At 29.2% G+C, this 16731-nt stretch overlaps 1 protein-coding gene and 1 pseudogene across 1 annotated transcript; both read left to right on the top strand.

The window, feature by feature from the left end:
• Positions 1 to 750: 750 nt before the first annotated feature.
• Positions 751 to 1991, top strand: LOC123205383 (protein PLANT CADMIUM RESISTANCE 2-like). The gene is made up of 4 exons (XM_044622327.1): positions 751 to 1034; positions 1123 to 1194; positions 1298 to 1510; positions 1650 to 1991. Exons 1-4 carry the CDS (start codon positions 755 to 757, stop codon positions 1733 to 1735), a joined length of 651 nt encoding a protein of 216 aa, XP_044478262.1. The 5' UTR covers positions 751 to 754; the 3' UTR covers positions 1736 to 1991.
• An 8012-nt stretch (positions 1992 to 10003) lies between these two features.
• Positions 10004 to 13599, top strand: LOC123205371 (annotated as a pseudogene).
• The last annotated feature ends 3132 nt before the right edge of the window (positions 13600 to 16731 follow it).

The raw sequence follows: 16731 nt of genomic DNA, 5'->3' as shown, positions 1-16731 counted from the left end.
ATAATCAAACAAGTCCAAACTCATGGATTTAATATTCAATAGGTAGTTTACTCAATCAAACTTCTATGTTAGCATGTGCCTTATTTTACAATTAACATAATATGTATTATTGAATTAAATTCATTTTTATTTTAAATTAATTTTTAATTTTATATTTTAATGAATCAAAATATGTTTAAATTTTTTTTAATCGATTAGCACACGTACGCATGAAAACATTTGTTAAAATACATGAAGTTATATCTAAACTAAGTTGACTTGATCTTAAAAACTACTCGACACAAATTTATTTGTAGTCGAGCTAAGATAGTAACTCATTTTTTAAACTAAATCGAATTTAAGCTATATAAAGTTTAGTTTAATTCAATTTGAATTTATAATTTTATTTTGTAATTCATAAATAAAATAATATCATTTTATCTATTATCGAATAAATTAATATCATTTTATCAATAAATCAAAATTTTCATAAATTTTAATCATAAATTTAAACTATTTTTAACTTTAAATTACTGAACTTAAGAAAAATAATTTTTTATTTAAAACAAATTCGAAAAAGTAGATATTGGGGCTCAGAATTGTTTCTCATCCACTATAATGTATTGGAAATTGGAAATTAGGAAGCGTATACTTTTTGGAGTCTTGTCTGAGTGGCTCGCTACTGTCGGCTCCTTTAATTGTTTTGGATGCATTACATTGTCACGGGTCTCAAAAGTTAAAAAGACTTTGCCTCTGTCGATTCAAGCGGGCCACCATGTTTTCGAACAATGAACCAGTAGTAAACCTACCAAGGCTGCTTAAGAGTTTTTATATAAACCCACCAAGGACGCTTATCCACCATATCAACTTTCCTCTTATACCATTTGCAATAGAATTTCAATCCTTCAACACCATGAATTCAACAAACCCCGATCAGAAATTTGATCAGTATGGCGCAGCAACCGGAGTCCCGGTGGCTCAAGGCTTTCAGCACCAACCCAGATTGGGAGATTGGTCTTCTGGGCTTTGTGACTGCTTTTCTGACTGCTCAAGCTGTAAGTTCATTATTCCCAATTCCAAAGAGTTTCTTGCCGACAACCACCTCAACGTTTCAAAATGATTAATCTGTTTATTGTTTAACAGGCTGCTTGACTTGTTGGTGTCCGTGCGTCACTTTTGGACGAGTTGCTGAGATTGCTGACCAAGGAGATACCTGTAAGCCATCAACTACCAATGAGTTAAAATACGAGGGAGTTAAATTGAGTGATTTTACATTAGAAATAAATATCAGACAACCTACGGTTGGTTTTTCTTGCAGCTTGTGGTACAGCAGGAGTGCTTTATTGTCTACTTGCTGCGGTGACCGGTTGTACCTTTTGCTACTCTTGCTTTTATCGCACGACGATGCGGCAGCAGTTCAAGCTGGAAGAGAGCCCTTGTTGCGACTGCTTGGTTCATTTTTGCTGCGAGTCCTGTGCCCTTTGTCAAGAATATCGCGAGCTCCAAAGCCGAGGATTTGACATGTCTATTGGTATGTGTGTGTGTGTGTGTGTGTATATATATATATATATATATATATATATATATATATATATATATATATATATATTGGATCATTGAATTTTAAATTATGAATTATCATTTTCTGATCGTCTTGGAACTTTCTCCAGGATGGCAGGGTAATGTTGAAAGACGAAATCGGGAAGTGGCTATGGGAGCTGTTCCTCCTTATGTGGAAGGTGGCATGAACAGATAGAAAATCCTCGGTGGGAGAAATGAATTATATTTCTTAAGTTAATGGAGAAGAATAAGGAAGAATTAAAAATTAATAAAATTATATTTACCTAATTTTAAATATTTAATCACATATTTAGATGATATATTTATATATAATTTGATAAATATGAATTAAAGTATATCATTTAAATATTTGTTAGATATTTAAAACTAATAATATGTTGTATTGCATATTAAAAATTACGAGTATTAATGGATTAAAGAGGTTGAATGCATTGAAATTGTACAAAATAGTCTAAGATTAAATTTTTATTTGATATGTGGTTAAATTTGTTTTACATATTTGATGTATGCAGAAGCGCTTGTTTATCTAAATCCGAAGATATTATTTAATTATGAGTTGGTCCACAATCCGAAGATGCCCATATATATATTAATTTATAATAAAGTTAGGTATATTTATTTTAAATATATTTTTTTATTTTTATTTATATAATTAATTGATTTTAAATTAAAAATAAAATAATATTTAATTATATAATAATAATATATATATATATATATATATATATATATATATATATAAAACCGCGATTAACTTAATTAAGTAGCAGCGGGAGTGAAAATATTAAAGGATAAATAATTTGCGATGTTTGCCAGGCAGGGGACCATCCTTGACTTTTTTAAAAACTTATTAAGTTTATAGGTTTTTTTTTTAATTTTATTAATTCATTTTATCGGACTAAATATGTTATATGTGTTACAAATATGATAAAGATTGTGTTATAAATATGATAAAGATTTTTTGAGTAAAAGATTTTATAATTACAGAAAAGCTTAAGCAGAAAAAGATGGGAAACAAAGTAAATGAAAGCAGGAGAATGAAAAGAGAACGCAGGAATTATGAATTAAAATGATTAAAAGGGTGCTTCACTCTACATTACAATGAAAGAGGGAAGTTGTTTATATAGACAAAATTTCCTCTAAGGCAATGAATGCGGTCACCGTGCATTCCATGCATTCACACTAAGCTTTTAAATTTTCTTTTCATGTGGTGGAAAAATCCATCTTATATTATATTTTTCCTCGAATTTTCATTACTCATAGATAATTACATTAACTTTCTTAAGGAAAATCCTTGATGCATATTTAGAGCTTCAACTGACTCCAAATTTGACTTAGTTCAATTAATCTACCCCAAGCTAGTCTTAGCCTTTGAATACTCACTCTAGAGATCAACTTGATGCATATTTAAATGCAAATTAGAGAACCGAGTTTCTTTATCACGACAAAGAATGTCACATGAAGAAGGTTCAAAGAATCCTCAGCCACTTGATTTATTCTATATATTTTTCTAGCTAGCAGTCATAAATTTAGCAGGACCTACAATATGAGTTTCTAGCAGATGAGAAGGAAAAAGAAACAAAACCATTGACGTCTACAGGACTGACAAAAAAAATGTGAAAAACCGGATGCTGTTCTTGGGTGTTTCATAATGTCTTCCTAGAGGGAAAATATGGGAAATGATGATTTCCCTACTTTTCCAACACCACTAAAATTTCCATGCAGAAATGCCGTTACGAATTGAATCAAGCGACAAGAAATTAAGAATCAAAATCATTAACATTAAATAATAAAGATTTACGAGGTTCGAACGTCCAGAATTGTACTAAGTTTTTTAGAAATTGGAAATCAAAATCACTTACTGATTTTAAGGTTACAAGATATAACTAATGGTAATATTCAATCCAAAAAACTGATTCATTGTTATGATATTGTCTGTTTCGAAAAAAACTTACATCTTAAAAATTTAAGAGTCTAAAAGTTGTTTAATGAATTTTCTTTCGTCATTCTTTAAATAATGTTGGCAATGTTTATACGCAATATCTTTCTTTTACTTTATCGGTGTAAGATTTATATAAGAATGTTACAGTCATATTTATATAGAATTTTAGCACAACAAAATTACAAATAAAATTTACGAGGGGGCTCTGCTGTGTGACCAACCCTAGGAAAAACTTTAGACATATCAGACTCCAAATGTAACATAATTATGTATGAATCACAAGGAACAAATTCCGGCAAGAACCCTTTTATTTATTGGTAAAGATGATGGTTTTGGTATAAAAGAGAAGAGAAAAACCAGACGAATTAATGGGGGCCTAGTGGAATTTGCTTCCCTGAAAAATGTTTCCCCTCTTTGTAGTAAGATTAACTTGATTGCTTGTTGAGCCACCACATACTAATATTATATAGTAACTTTTCAAATATTGATGTCGGTAATGTTTTAGTGAACAAATCTGTAAAATTCTCATTAGATTGTATTTGTTTGACATCAAATTTTTTGCTCTGTTAGAGCTCATATGTGGAAAAAAAACTTTGGTGAGATATATTTGGTTCTATCTCCTTTAATGTATCCATCTTTAATTTGGGTAATACATGTTACATTGTCTTCATATAACATGGAATGAGTGTTTATTGTAGAAGGAATACTGCATATATTCTGGATATGATAGATGACAGACCATAACCATATGTTTTTTCGACTGACTTTATGGAGAGCTAGAATCTCTTAATGATTTGAAGATGTTGCAATCAAAGTTTGTTTGGTGGAGCAACAGGATATCATTGTGTCATTATAAGTAAAAACATATCCAGTTTGCGAGTGGGTCATATGAGAGTTAGAAAGATAACTAACATTTGCATATTTAACCAAACTAGGATTTTAGGGGACTTGATAGAATAGAATAATCTCAAATTTCTAGTACCACATAGGTAACAAAGTATATGTTTGATTATGTTCCAGTGACGATAAGTTGGTGTAGAGCTAAATCAGGCTAATAAATTAATTATAAAGGATATATCTGGTCTAATGCATTAGGTCAAATATGATAGGACTCCAATGGTATCTTTTCATCTTTTTCTTTAAGACAAAATAAGTCCCTTTTCAAATTGAAAGACCGAACAACTATTGAGGTACTCAAAGGATAAGTTTTATCCATATTAAAGTATTTTAATAATTTTTTAATATACATTGATTGATGAAAAGTATTTTATTTGAATTGTGCTCTATCTGCAGGCTAAGACAATATTTTGTTTTTCCCAAATCCTTCATCTTAAATTCTTTTTTCAGATATTTAGCAGTTTTTTAGAGCTCTTTAGGAGTCTCAATTAAATTCATGTCATCAACATAAATTGTTATAATGGTAAATCTAGATTTTGACCTTTTGATAAAAAATCATGGGCATATAGAGTCATTCACATGGCTTTCTTTTCTCAAATATTTACTAAGGTGATTGTTCCACAAACGTCTAGATTGTTTTAATCTGTTTAATAATTATTGTAATTTAATTGAGTACATGCCTCTTGAGTTTACCTTTCTTGCTTCAAAAAATTTATATCTTTTAGAGAGTTTCATATAAATTTCAGTATTCAAATTTTCATACAAATAAGTAGTATCTACATCCATTAGACGTATATTAAGTCCTTCAGAGACTATTAAACTGATTAAATATTTGAATGTGATTATATTCATCACAAGTGCATATGTTTCATCAAAGTCCATACCTAGTCTTTAGGAAAAGTCTTGGGCTACAAGCTTGGTTTTATATCTAACAATCTCATTTTTCTCATTTCTTTTTTAAAAAAATACACATTTATATCTAATGGGTTGTACGCCTTTAGGTGTTGGAACTACAGACCCAAACACTTGACATTTTGCTAAAGAAACTAATTTTACTCTAATGGCTTCTTCACATTTAGGCAATCATATCTTTGTCTACACTCAGTCACAGTACGTGGTTCAAAATCGTCATCATTCATAATTTCAACAGCTACTGCAAATGAAAGTATACCATTAATGCTAGTCGTTTCATGGTTCCCCATCTCTTATGTATAAACATAATTTAAAGATATTTCAATATTCTTATTTTCCTATTCTTTAGGATTTTGTGTCACTTTAAGGGTTTGTGTCACTTTAGGGACTTAAATCTCTTTAAAGACTTAAGTCTATTCAGGGACCATAACCTTTTTTGGAAGAACATTAGAAAGTGTGGATTTTTCATTCATTTTAGGATCATCATGATTCATATCTGTTTGATTATTTGTCTTTCTTTTTTGAAGGACAGTGTCCTTCGATCCAATAGGTCTATCATACTTCTAACATACAATAGATTAATTAATCACAGTTCAAATAAACTATTCAATAGTTACATTAATTCTTGCTGATGCATTAGCAGCGTACATGATTGTCACTTTTGTCTAACTACAAATACATCAGACATTTGGTTGGCAATAATTTGTAAACGCACTATCCTCTGCACTTCAATTTCACTTTAGGATGTACGAGGATCTAGATAAGACATGGTAGGTATGTACCAAGTAAGTTTATGTCTAACTTCAGGAGGCGTTTTCTTTTCTCTTAAAGGTGGGAATGTTATCTCATCAAAGTGACAATCTGCAAACCGTTCAGTAAAAAGATCACTTGTTAATGGTTTCAAATATCTGATAATGGATAATAAATTATATCCAACATAAATTTCTAAACGACGTTGGGGTCTCATTTTTACGCGTTAAAGAGATGCAATAGGGACATATACAGCACAATTAATTGTAGAGGAGAACATTGATTATAAGAGGAACGTCACAAGCGAATTAATACTACAACATGTAATATAACATATCCCCACATAAAAGTTGGTAATTGAGGTCTTAGTAATAAAATACGGGCAATTACTTGGAATAGTTTGATGAGACATTTAGCTAATCCATTCTAAATGTGAACATGTGAAACTGGATATTTAACATCAATCCTCATAGACATGCAATAATTATCAAATGTTTTGGATATAAATTCACTAGCATTATTTAGCCATATTAACTTAATCGAATAATCTGTGAAATGTCTTTAATTTGATAATTTGTGTTAATAGTTTAGCAAATACAACATTTTGAGTTGGTAATAAACAAACATGAGACAATCGTACAGATGCATCAATTAAGACCATAAAATAATAAAATAGCCCACTTGATAGATGAATGGGTCCATATAGGTCCCCTTAAATCATTTGTAGGAATGATGAGGATTCAACTCTAATTTTGGAGGGAGATGGCTTATTATCAATTTGTCCTGAGAATAAGTGATGCAAAATTTTTCACTAGTTAATAAAATTTTATGATTCTTTAATATATATCCATGTGAATTTTTAATAATTTTACACGTCATTGTAGATCCTGAGTGACTAAGACAGTCATGTCAAAGCATAAAGATGTTTAAATCAGAGAACTTCTGGTTTGATTCTGCATAGGTTTCAATTGTCTTTATAATTGTATAATACAATCCAGATAATAAAGCGAGTAATTTTTCTAGTATAAACCTTCTTTCGAAGGTATTACCAGTTATACAGATAAATTTTATACTATTTTCACTCATGGTTTTAATGTGATAACCATTATTTTTTATATCTTTAAAACTAAATAGAATTCTTTTATATCTACTTGAATATAATGTGTCATTAATGTTTAATTTGTCCCATTTTTTAATAAAATTGTGGCTCTTTTAAAGCCTTCAATCAGATTTATTCATCATGATATAGTATTTACTTTAGTTTTAATTAGTGCTAAAGTTAAGAAAAATTTATATCATCAACTTTTAAAGTCAATGCTTCAATTTTGGATTTTATTTCCTTTTATTTAAAAATTACATTAGTCATAATGTACCCAAAATATTGAAATGAATGAGAACATGATAATAAAACACAAAATAATATTCATGACTCTAAAATAATTATATATGATAGATTTTAATTATAAAAATCTCGGGCATTCATGTCACTATTTAAGTTACCCATATTTTCATTCTTGAAAAAAGTTTTGAAACATCAAAATTCATTAGATCAACAAAATCTAAATCGTCAATAGATTTAATTTTTATAGATGTTTAATATAGATCCACCCAATGTTTGTGTATCTTACAGGTACACAACTAATGACATTTATGACTACGTCTATTGTTTTGTGATTTACTCTACATTATTCTTTATTTTGGTTTAGTCTTAGTGCACTTCTGGTGGTATGATTGAGATTTTTTATTATAACTATCTTCGGATTGAAAATTATTTCATCCATGATAACCACTTTCAATAGTTGCGTTCACTTCATAGAATGATGCAATACTTGCGGGACGAGTTTGATGGTTTTTCATTAACAAAAAAATATTAATTTAGAATTTTTTTTCATGATAGTGTTACTACATTAGCATATTATTAAAAAACATAAAAGGTGGAGAATATTTTCTCTTCCACATTATGTCAATCAAGGAAAAATTCTGAATATTACAGAGTTATACTAAATTACAAAGTCATTGGGAGTATAATCGAATCTAATGTTTAAATTTATATTTAAATTTCTCCATGAATCTAGTGGATTTATCATTATATCTAGATATTTGGCTTGGAATCCTTCTTAAATGTGATGCAAAAAAATAATAGCTTTGGATTTGTCCTTCTATGATATTTTATTTAATCACTTTCTTACGGCTTACGGCTTATAAATTCTAAGTGAAGAATCATGTAAAAAATCTATTTAATATTATCCATCCTATTTTAGGAATTTTAGGTTCAAATATTGTCATATTTACAAAACTTCTGGTTTTGTAAACAATATATCTGAGTTAATCTTTGAAACTTCATGTTCAAATATTATCTTATATTTACAAAACAACTGATTTTGTAAGAAAAATATTGGGATTAATTTTTGAAAACTTCAGGTTCATATATTATCTCATATTTACAAAACTTATAGTTTTGTATTTAGTATTCAGAATATTATAATATGTATTATGATTATATTTTAGACTTCAAGTCCATATTTTTCACAATTTATACAAACTTTAGGTTATAAATATGATATAATTATTATAAAATAAATACTTTGATGAAACTTGAGATATTATAATATATATATATATATATATAAAATCACGATTTTACAAACTTTATACTGCAAATCAAATACAATTATTATAATAAAAATAAATATTCAAATAATATTTAGGACTTCTGGCCCAAATTCATGGTTTTGTAAACTTCAGGTCTAAATTATGATTTTGTAAACTTCGGGTTACAAATAATATTCAAGACTTCAGTTCTAGATTCATACTATTTAGGACTTTAGATCCATATTTATAATTTTGTAAACTTCAAAATGCAGATAGGATACAATTATAAATAAAAAATAGCAAAAATTAAAATGACTGAGTTATCCGTATTTGTAATATACAAACAAAATAATTAAATAATTAAAAAATAACTAATATTATGATATACCTGAAGTGATGGTATTGATAACGTATTATAAATATGATACAATTTTTTAGTAAAGAATTTTATAATTAAAGAAAAGCTTAAGCAGAAGAAGATGATGAACAAAGTAAATGAAAGCAGAAAAAAAAAAAGAAGCAGAAGAATGAAAAGAGAACGCAAGAAGCATGACTTAAAATGATTAATTGGGTGCCTCACTCTACATTACAATGAAGGGGGGAAGTTGTTTATATAGACAAAATTTCCTCCAAGGCAATAAATGCAGCTTACCATGCATTCACACCAAACTTTTAAATTTTATTTTCACGTATAGTATTAGTATATGTGAAATGGAATTTAATTACAACATGATAATAAATAATATAAATTTGTTTTCTATCAACAATTAATCACAAAACACTCTTTCAAAGTTATTGATGTTCTAAATATAGATAAATTTTTATTCAAGAGCAATCACAACTCAAGATTCAACATATCACAAATATGTATTATTATCACATTAAATAATTTTATAATGTTTTGGATATGCAACTTCAAAAGTTGAATAATTGTTTCACTAAGATAAATATAAAATTGCTTATTTATTTAACATACTTATGTCTAAATAAAGATTTTGATGTTTTTGATAAAGAAAAATTAATGTGTTTTACGATGCTTTTTCTAAAATATTTTTCTAACTTAGAATTCATCACACTTGATTCTCAATTTGATATTTATATTTTGACTATACGCTCTAACGTCAAATTTAAGATATTGAACAAGATTGTAAATCTTGCAAAAGTGATGGTTAAAACTAAAAAGAATAAAATGTTTCCATTGGTTTATTTATTAATAAAATTAACATTGATTTAATCGGTTGTTATAACTAGTGTAGATAGAACATTTTTAATAATGAATTTTGTGAATAATCGTTTATGAAATAAAGAAAGTGATCAATGTTGAATGATATCTTAGTTATGTATAAAGAAATGATGTATTTGATTGTATTTATAATAAAGTCATTATACAATACTTTCAAAAAATGAAATCTTGTCGAAGACAATTATAAAGGTTTTGTCAATGAATGTTTTATTAATACAAATATTACTATTTATTTTATTTTAAATTTATTTATCTAATTTTGACCCCTCTAAGTTTTATTTTTGGGTCCGCCATCGGATGTACCTTATAGTGTTCTCTTAGCCAACGTTTCATACTAGGTGTTGTTCCAGTCCGAACTGAGCCTTTGATCAATTCAAGAGCTAATCCAATTATTAAAACGTTAAGTGCAATAGGACCAAAACTGTGAGCAAATTTTGTCCATCACTTCGATCAAACCGAAAAACAATATATGTCCAAAGGGTAAAGCCAGCCCACAATCGACCTGCAGTGGGAACAACCCATAATTTTGTGAATTATGTTAGACCATAGGCTATCTTGAGCTTTAAGGTCCAACCCAACTTGCAAAAAATATAAAAATTAAAATAAAATACACATAATATTACACGTCTATCTGCAAAACACGTGGACCACTCTATTAAAGACTCACAGAGGCATGGTTTTTAGGGCCTTAACTGTGTATCGAGTCTTGTCATGCACACAAACTATGACATGGCATGGAGGGCCGCAACGAGCACAGCACGACCGTGTCTACGTGGTGTATGTTCCATCTTATATTTAAAACTTTCAATTAGCAAATGGAGGATGATCGCCACTTAGCATCAAGTAATAAAGTTTCAAATAATTTTTGATGGACCTTAAACTTCTCTCTTTATGATAAATGTAGTCATCAAAACCGAAGCCGTAATTAGCTATAATTCACTAAACCAGTCAAATCTGATGGCCATCGACTTCCAATCTTTACTTCCTCATCCTATTCTTGTTAAAATACATGTTAAAATCATAGTTTTAAATCGGATTGGCAGGTTTGATCGAAAATCGAAAGCCAATTCAGTGATCTTTTAAATCTGATTGGAGCTTCGGACTTCTATAAACTACGATCAAACAGGTACAAACCCATAAATTTTATGTTCAATTGATAGTTTATCTTATTCAAACTTCTATATTAGTGTGCATGTCATAACAAAAATAAACAATTAAACATAATATTCACTTAAATTTAAGGGATATTCAAATTTTTACCTTTATTTTAAATTTTTTATATATATATCATTTATCTGACCTAAACAAAAATATCATAACAATAATCTCTCTTAATATTATCCATACAGAAAAATTTTCTCTTTTTTTTTTATAACTTTAAAAGACATCTTGTGTTAATAAAAAATAATTAAAATGATAAGAAACTTTAAACAATAATTAGAGCACATATTATTGATATGAGTCATGATGTTTTTTAATCCATAGAAAAAGGATTGACATCAACATCAAGGTTAACCTCTACGCCAACCCTTGATGTTACCGTCCATAACATCTCACTAGTCATTGGATTTACAAATTTCGCTGTAAATGCAATCACGTCCTTATGACAAAATCTTCCCTCCTTTAATACTTGTCTACGTAAAATAACAACCATTTGTCCATAAACAGTTATGAATCGACAGGGTATTTAAAACACAAATAAACATAGGGAAAATGGTAGAACAATTAATACTCAAGGAAAAAAGTGCACCATAAAACTGCCAATTTCAGGGTTTTAAGATTAATGTTGATAAGAATATGACAATAACATTCTACTTAAATTATAAGTAATCAATGTCTTTCTAATTTAACAGTCCCAGGTTCCTATCACTCTGCAATTTAGGTGCAAAGCAGCACAACATATGCAAGTAGAAGCACTCTACAGATGCAGAATCCTTATAATGGCTTGTTGCTTCGTTTATTTTTCACGTGAATGCTATTTAATCACATGTGCTTTAATTATTTTTCAAAGTTTTTTACTACTTCAATTATTTTTTATTAACACAAAATGTCTTCTAAAGTTACTAAGAAAAAGTTACAGTAAAAAATAGAGAACTTTTTTGTATGGATCACGTTCAAGGAGCATATTTTGGAAAAATAAATTATTATTATGGTATTTTTATTTAGGCTTAAGGTAAATGTACACAGTTTAAAATAATGCTAAAAATTTTAAAATCCCTAAATTTAATCAAAATTTCATATTTTAATGAGTCCAAATTATTTTGAATATCATTTTTAATCCAATTAGCATACAAATGAAAACATTGGTTAAAACATGTAGGGTTAGACTCAAATTAAGTTAGTTTGTTCTTAGAAATCGATTTGACTCAATTTGACTTGGCTCAATTCGATTGATGTTTGAGCCAAAAAATCAACATGTTATTTAAATCAAGTCAAATTTCAAGTTAAATGGAGTTTGACTCAATTTGGTTTGAATTAATTACTCAAATTCATAGTTTATTATAAAATGATATCGTTTTGTCCATTATTAAGTAAAACAACTTTATTTCTTCAATAAATAGCAAATTCGAATCACAAATTTGAATTATGAATTCAAACTATAAATTTAAATTGAATTAAAACATTTTTTTCATAATCTGATTCAAATGATCCTTAATTTTGACATTCTAAACTCTGAATCAAATACTTTTTATTTGAGTAAAACTTTGTATCAACCTCTGAAAAATCGTTTTAACTTCTGATGCATTGGAATTTGGAAATTATGAAGCAAATAAATTTTGGGGTCTTTCTGTGAGTGGGTCGCTTCTGTCACTCCTTTAATTGTTTTGGATGCACATCGACTTTCTTCTCATAGCATTTTCAATAGAATTCCAATCCTTCAAAGCCATGAACGCAACAAACCCCAATCAGGAATTCGATCAGTACGGCGCAGCAACCGGAGTCCCGCTGGCTCAAGCCTTCCAGCACCAACCCACATTAGGAGCTTGGTCTTCTGGACTTTGCGACTGCTTCTCTGACTGCTCAAGCTGTAAGTTAATTATTCCATTGACAAGGCTTCAAAATGATTAATATGTTTATTGTTTAGCAGGCTGCTTGACGTTTTGGTGTCCATGCATCACTTTTGGACGAGTTGCTGAGATTGCAGACCAAGGATATACCTGTAAGCAACCAACCAACAACGAGTTAAAACACTAACGTGTTATCATATAATCTAATGATTCTTTGTTTTTACTGCAGCCTGTGGAACAGCAGGAGTGCTTTATTTTTTACTTGCTGCCGTGACTGGTTTTACATTTTGCTACTCCTGCTTTTATCGCACGAAGATGCGGCAGCAGTTCAAGCTAGAGGAGAGCCCTTGTTGCGACTGCTTGGTTCATTTTTGTTGCGAGACATGTGCCCTTTGTCAAGAATATCGAGAGCTCCGGAGCCGTTGATTTGACATGTCCATTGGTACGTATTTATATATATGAAATGGATTAATGAAATTTTTATTGAAATTTTTAATTATGAATTGGGTTATCATGTTCTGATCGTCTTGGAACTTTCTACAGGATGGCAGGGTAATGTTGAAAGGCGAAATCGGGGAGTGGCCATGGGAGCTGTTCCTCCCTCTATGGAAACTGACATGAAAAGATAGAAAATCCTCTGTGGGAGAAATGTTGCGTATTCCTAAAGTTTATAGAGTAAAAAATTGATAAAATTATATATATCTAGTTTTAAATATTTAAATTATGTATTTATGTGTGATTGAATGAGTTTAAATTATAATTAATCATATAATAATATATTATTTAAATATTTAATTAAATATTTAAGGTAGAATATTTGTAATATTATTTATTTAAACTTATGATTATGAGTGGATTTAGGAGGTTAAATGCATTGAAATCGTAAAAGAGATTCTAAGATACGTGGTTAAATTTGTTTTACGTATTTGATGTGTGCAATAAAAATGAACGAATGAAGCGCTTGTTTATTTGAATTGACAGTCATGTGGATATCTCTTGTGGACCATGAATGAAGATATTAATTAGTCACGAGTTGGTCCACAATTCCCAAGATGACCATGTGTATATTAACTTGCTTAGCTACTTAGGGCATGGTTGCACTGGGGAAAATATAGATTATTCTAATTATTTATTTTTTATTATTTATATTATTTTATTTGATTTATAAATAATAAAATATTCTAATAATCTTCTATTATCAATAGTGATGTGATAGGTAATATAAAAGGTAATTTGATTATCACTTTTACCGTAGGTATTAAAAGATTACCTTAGATATTTATTAATTTTTCAAGGATAAAACTAAACTCATTTTCAATTAATATAACAAAAAATATAAAAATATTTTAGAATAATTAAATCTAAAGATATTTAAGTAAAACAATATACTAGAATTGTTTTATTATCTCCAACCAAACATAATAATTATTTATACTTATTCATTTTTATCAAATTTTATCAAATATAGTAATAATTTATAGCAAGTAATCCTCAAGGTAATTTATCTTCAAGATAATCTTCTCATTTTGATAATAAAATATTTCTTAAAATCAAATGCCCTTATTAGGTCTAGGTCCACCCATGATAGGTCAACCCAATCCAAATTGATTAAGATCATTTTACAAAAGAAAGTATGTTCTCTCTGAGAACCAAAAACACACAAAACGAAATGGACTTTTGTCTCTCAAGGATTACGGTACTCAGGCAAATGGGGTCATGGAAATAACTAATGTCAACACCTCGTGTTGTATACAGATTGCTTTCGTCATGAAATAGAAGTCGAGTACATCGAATTTATATTTACTGAATTTACAAAATTGATTTTTGGCATGTTAAATGTTTCCAACATTGGTATCAGAGTCTAGATTGTGTATATGTTATGTTTTTGTGAATTTAAATTCTATATTCTATGATTTATATAATCTAAAATTTCTATTTGTGATTGAAATTCTATTTAAATTTGAATTTTGGACACGAATTAGATTTGACCAAAATTGCATGAAATTGATGATTGGAAACATGTTGGATGATTGCTAGACTTATTTTACATGTCTTGAATTGAAAAACCGTATTAAACCTGGCCTAAATTGATAGATTCAAAGCCAAAAAGTCATGACCCATGCAGCACCTTCAAGCCATCATTTCACTAAATTCCAATGATGTTGGAGGTTGTCATCAGTCTAAGAAGGACAACTACTAAGAGAGCTACAAAAGCCTTATGGTATCATCACTGGAAGATGGCCAAAATATGGCCAATTGAATAGCCAAAATGTTAGGCCTCATGCATAAATCTAGGTCACAATCAAATTGAAAAAACTTGATTATCCGACCCATTTGGTCAACAGGTCAATTGGTCAACGCCTACCCGAGTCAGTTGACTAATCAATGGTTAAAGTTTGACTAGTCACTATTGATCGGTCAATAGTCAATTTGTGGTCACTGGTGCATAACAGCATGTGAGAGTATTTTCCCAATGTGTAATAGTGTGTGTGGCTCATTCCTAATGCATGAACATGCATGCATGCACTGCTTTGATGTATGGAGACGCATGTGATGTCAACTCAATGCATGAAGTCGTATAGGATTGTATTTTGGCATGTGACAGTGCATGAATCACTTTTTCTAATGTGTTTGGGCTCATGAAACCCTATTTCAAAGCATGGCAATTGTGTGATACTCAGATCTATATGTGAGATATGTTTCATAGGTCTTACAACGTATAAAGATATGTAATAGCTCATTCTGGTTCTCAAAAACACATATTGGTGTTTCAAAATACATATTTCTAATTCACGTGAGATCGTTGACTAGGGACCATCGCATTAAGTATATGATGTGATCATCTGATCATCTAATAGTGCATGATAAGACCATATATATAATTAGTGGTACTCTCTTAATTAAAAAAGAGATAGTACATAGTCTATAATAGACATGCATGACTATTAGCCCTATAATAAATGATCTTGTTCAAGACAAGAATTTGAAAACTTTTGAGACTAAGTAGATACATTACAGTTTGCTAAAAAGCAACGCTTAGTAAGGTATAAGAGAAATTCCACTAATTTGATGTTATTCCCAAATTAACGAAATATAAGGTATTTAACTTATTGCAAATTTCATAGAGACTTTATCATAGATAAAGTGACCCTAAGAATGATACAGGTTAACGAAATGGTTCTAGTCATTATAAATGATCCATTTGTTATATCATATATCTATATATATTAAATATGAAAATTCTGAGATTAGTAGAATTTATTGAAATTCTCATCTAGAATTAATATTAGCATAATTAAATTAAATTTTAAAATGTTAAGCATTTAAGTCATGGAAGATGATTGGGAATATAGTGAATTTTCGATTTTGTGTCTTATGTAAGATGTAACATCCCTCCCTAAAAGTATTACCCTTCAAAGAAGAAATGTTATGAATTAATATCTAGAATGATTATTTTAAAACAAATTTTTAAAATGAACTCGTCACTAAAAGTATTCAGAAATTATTCTAAGAAAACTGAAAATCTAGAAACGAACAAAAGATGTATATATCACATATGATAACTCATTTGAAAAGCATCTGAAAACATGGAATAATCATATACAACTATACAACCATTTGAAGAAGGCCAAAAGTCAACAATAACATACGACTGTATGCATGTAACATAAACCAGAGATAACCTGCTATTGCCTGGATCTATCTTCGCTGACTTGACCCTGCCTTACAACTACCCTTATCACTTGTACCTACAATCATGAAAGAAAAGGAAGTGAGAGATAAGAACACTCAGTAAGGGAAAAGAATTAAATAAATTATTTCCTTTC

The sequence above is a fragment of the Mangifera indica genome, unplaced genomic scaffold, assembly GCF_011075055.1.
Source record: "Mangifera indica cultivar Alphonso unplaced genomic scaffold, CATAS_Mindica_2.1 Un_0004, whole genome shotgun sequence".
In the NCBI taxonomy this organism is placed as follows: domain Eukaryota; kingdom Viridiplantae; phylum Streptophyta; class Magnoliopsida; order Sapindales; family Anacardiaceae; genus Mangifera; species Mangifera indica.
Note: the sequence above shows the minus strand (reverse complement) of the source record. Positions and strands in the feature narration are given on the sequence as shown.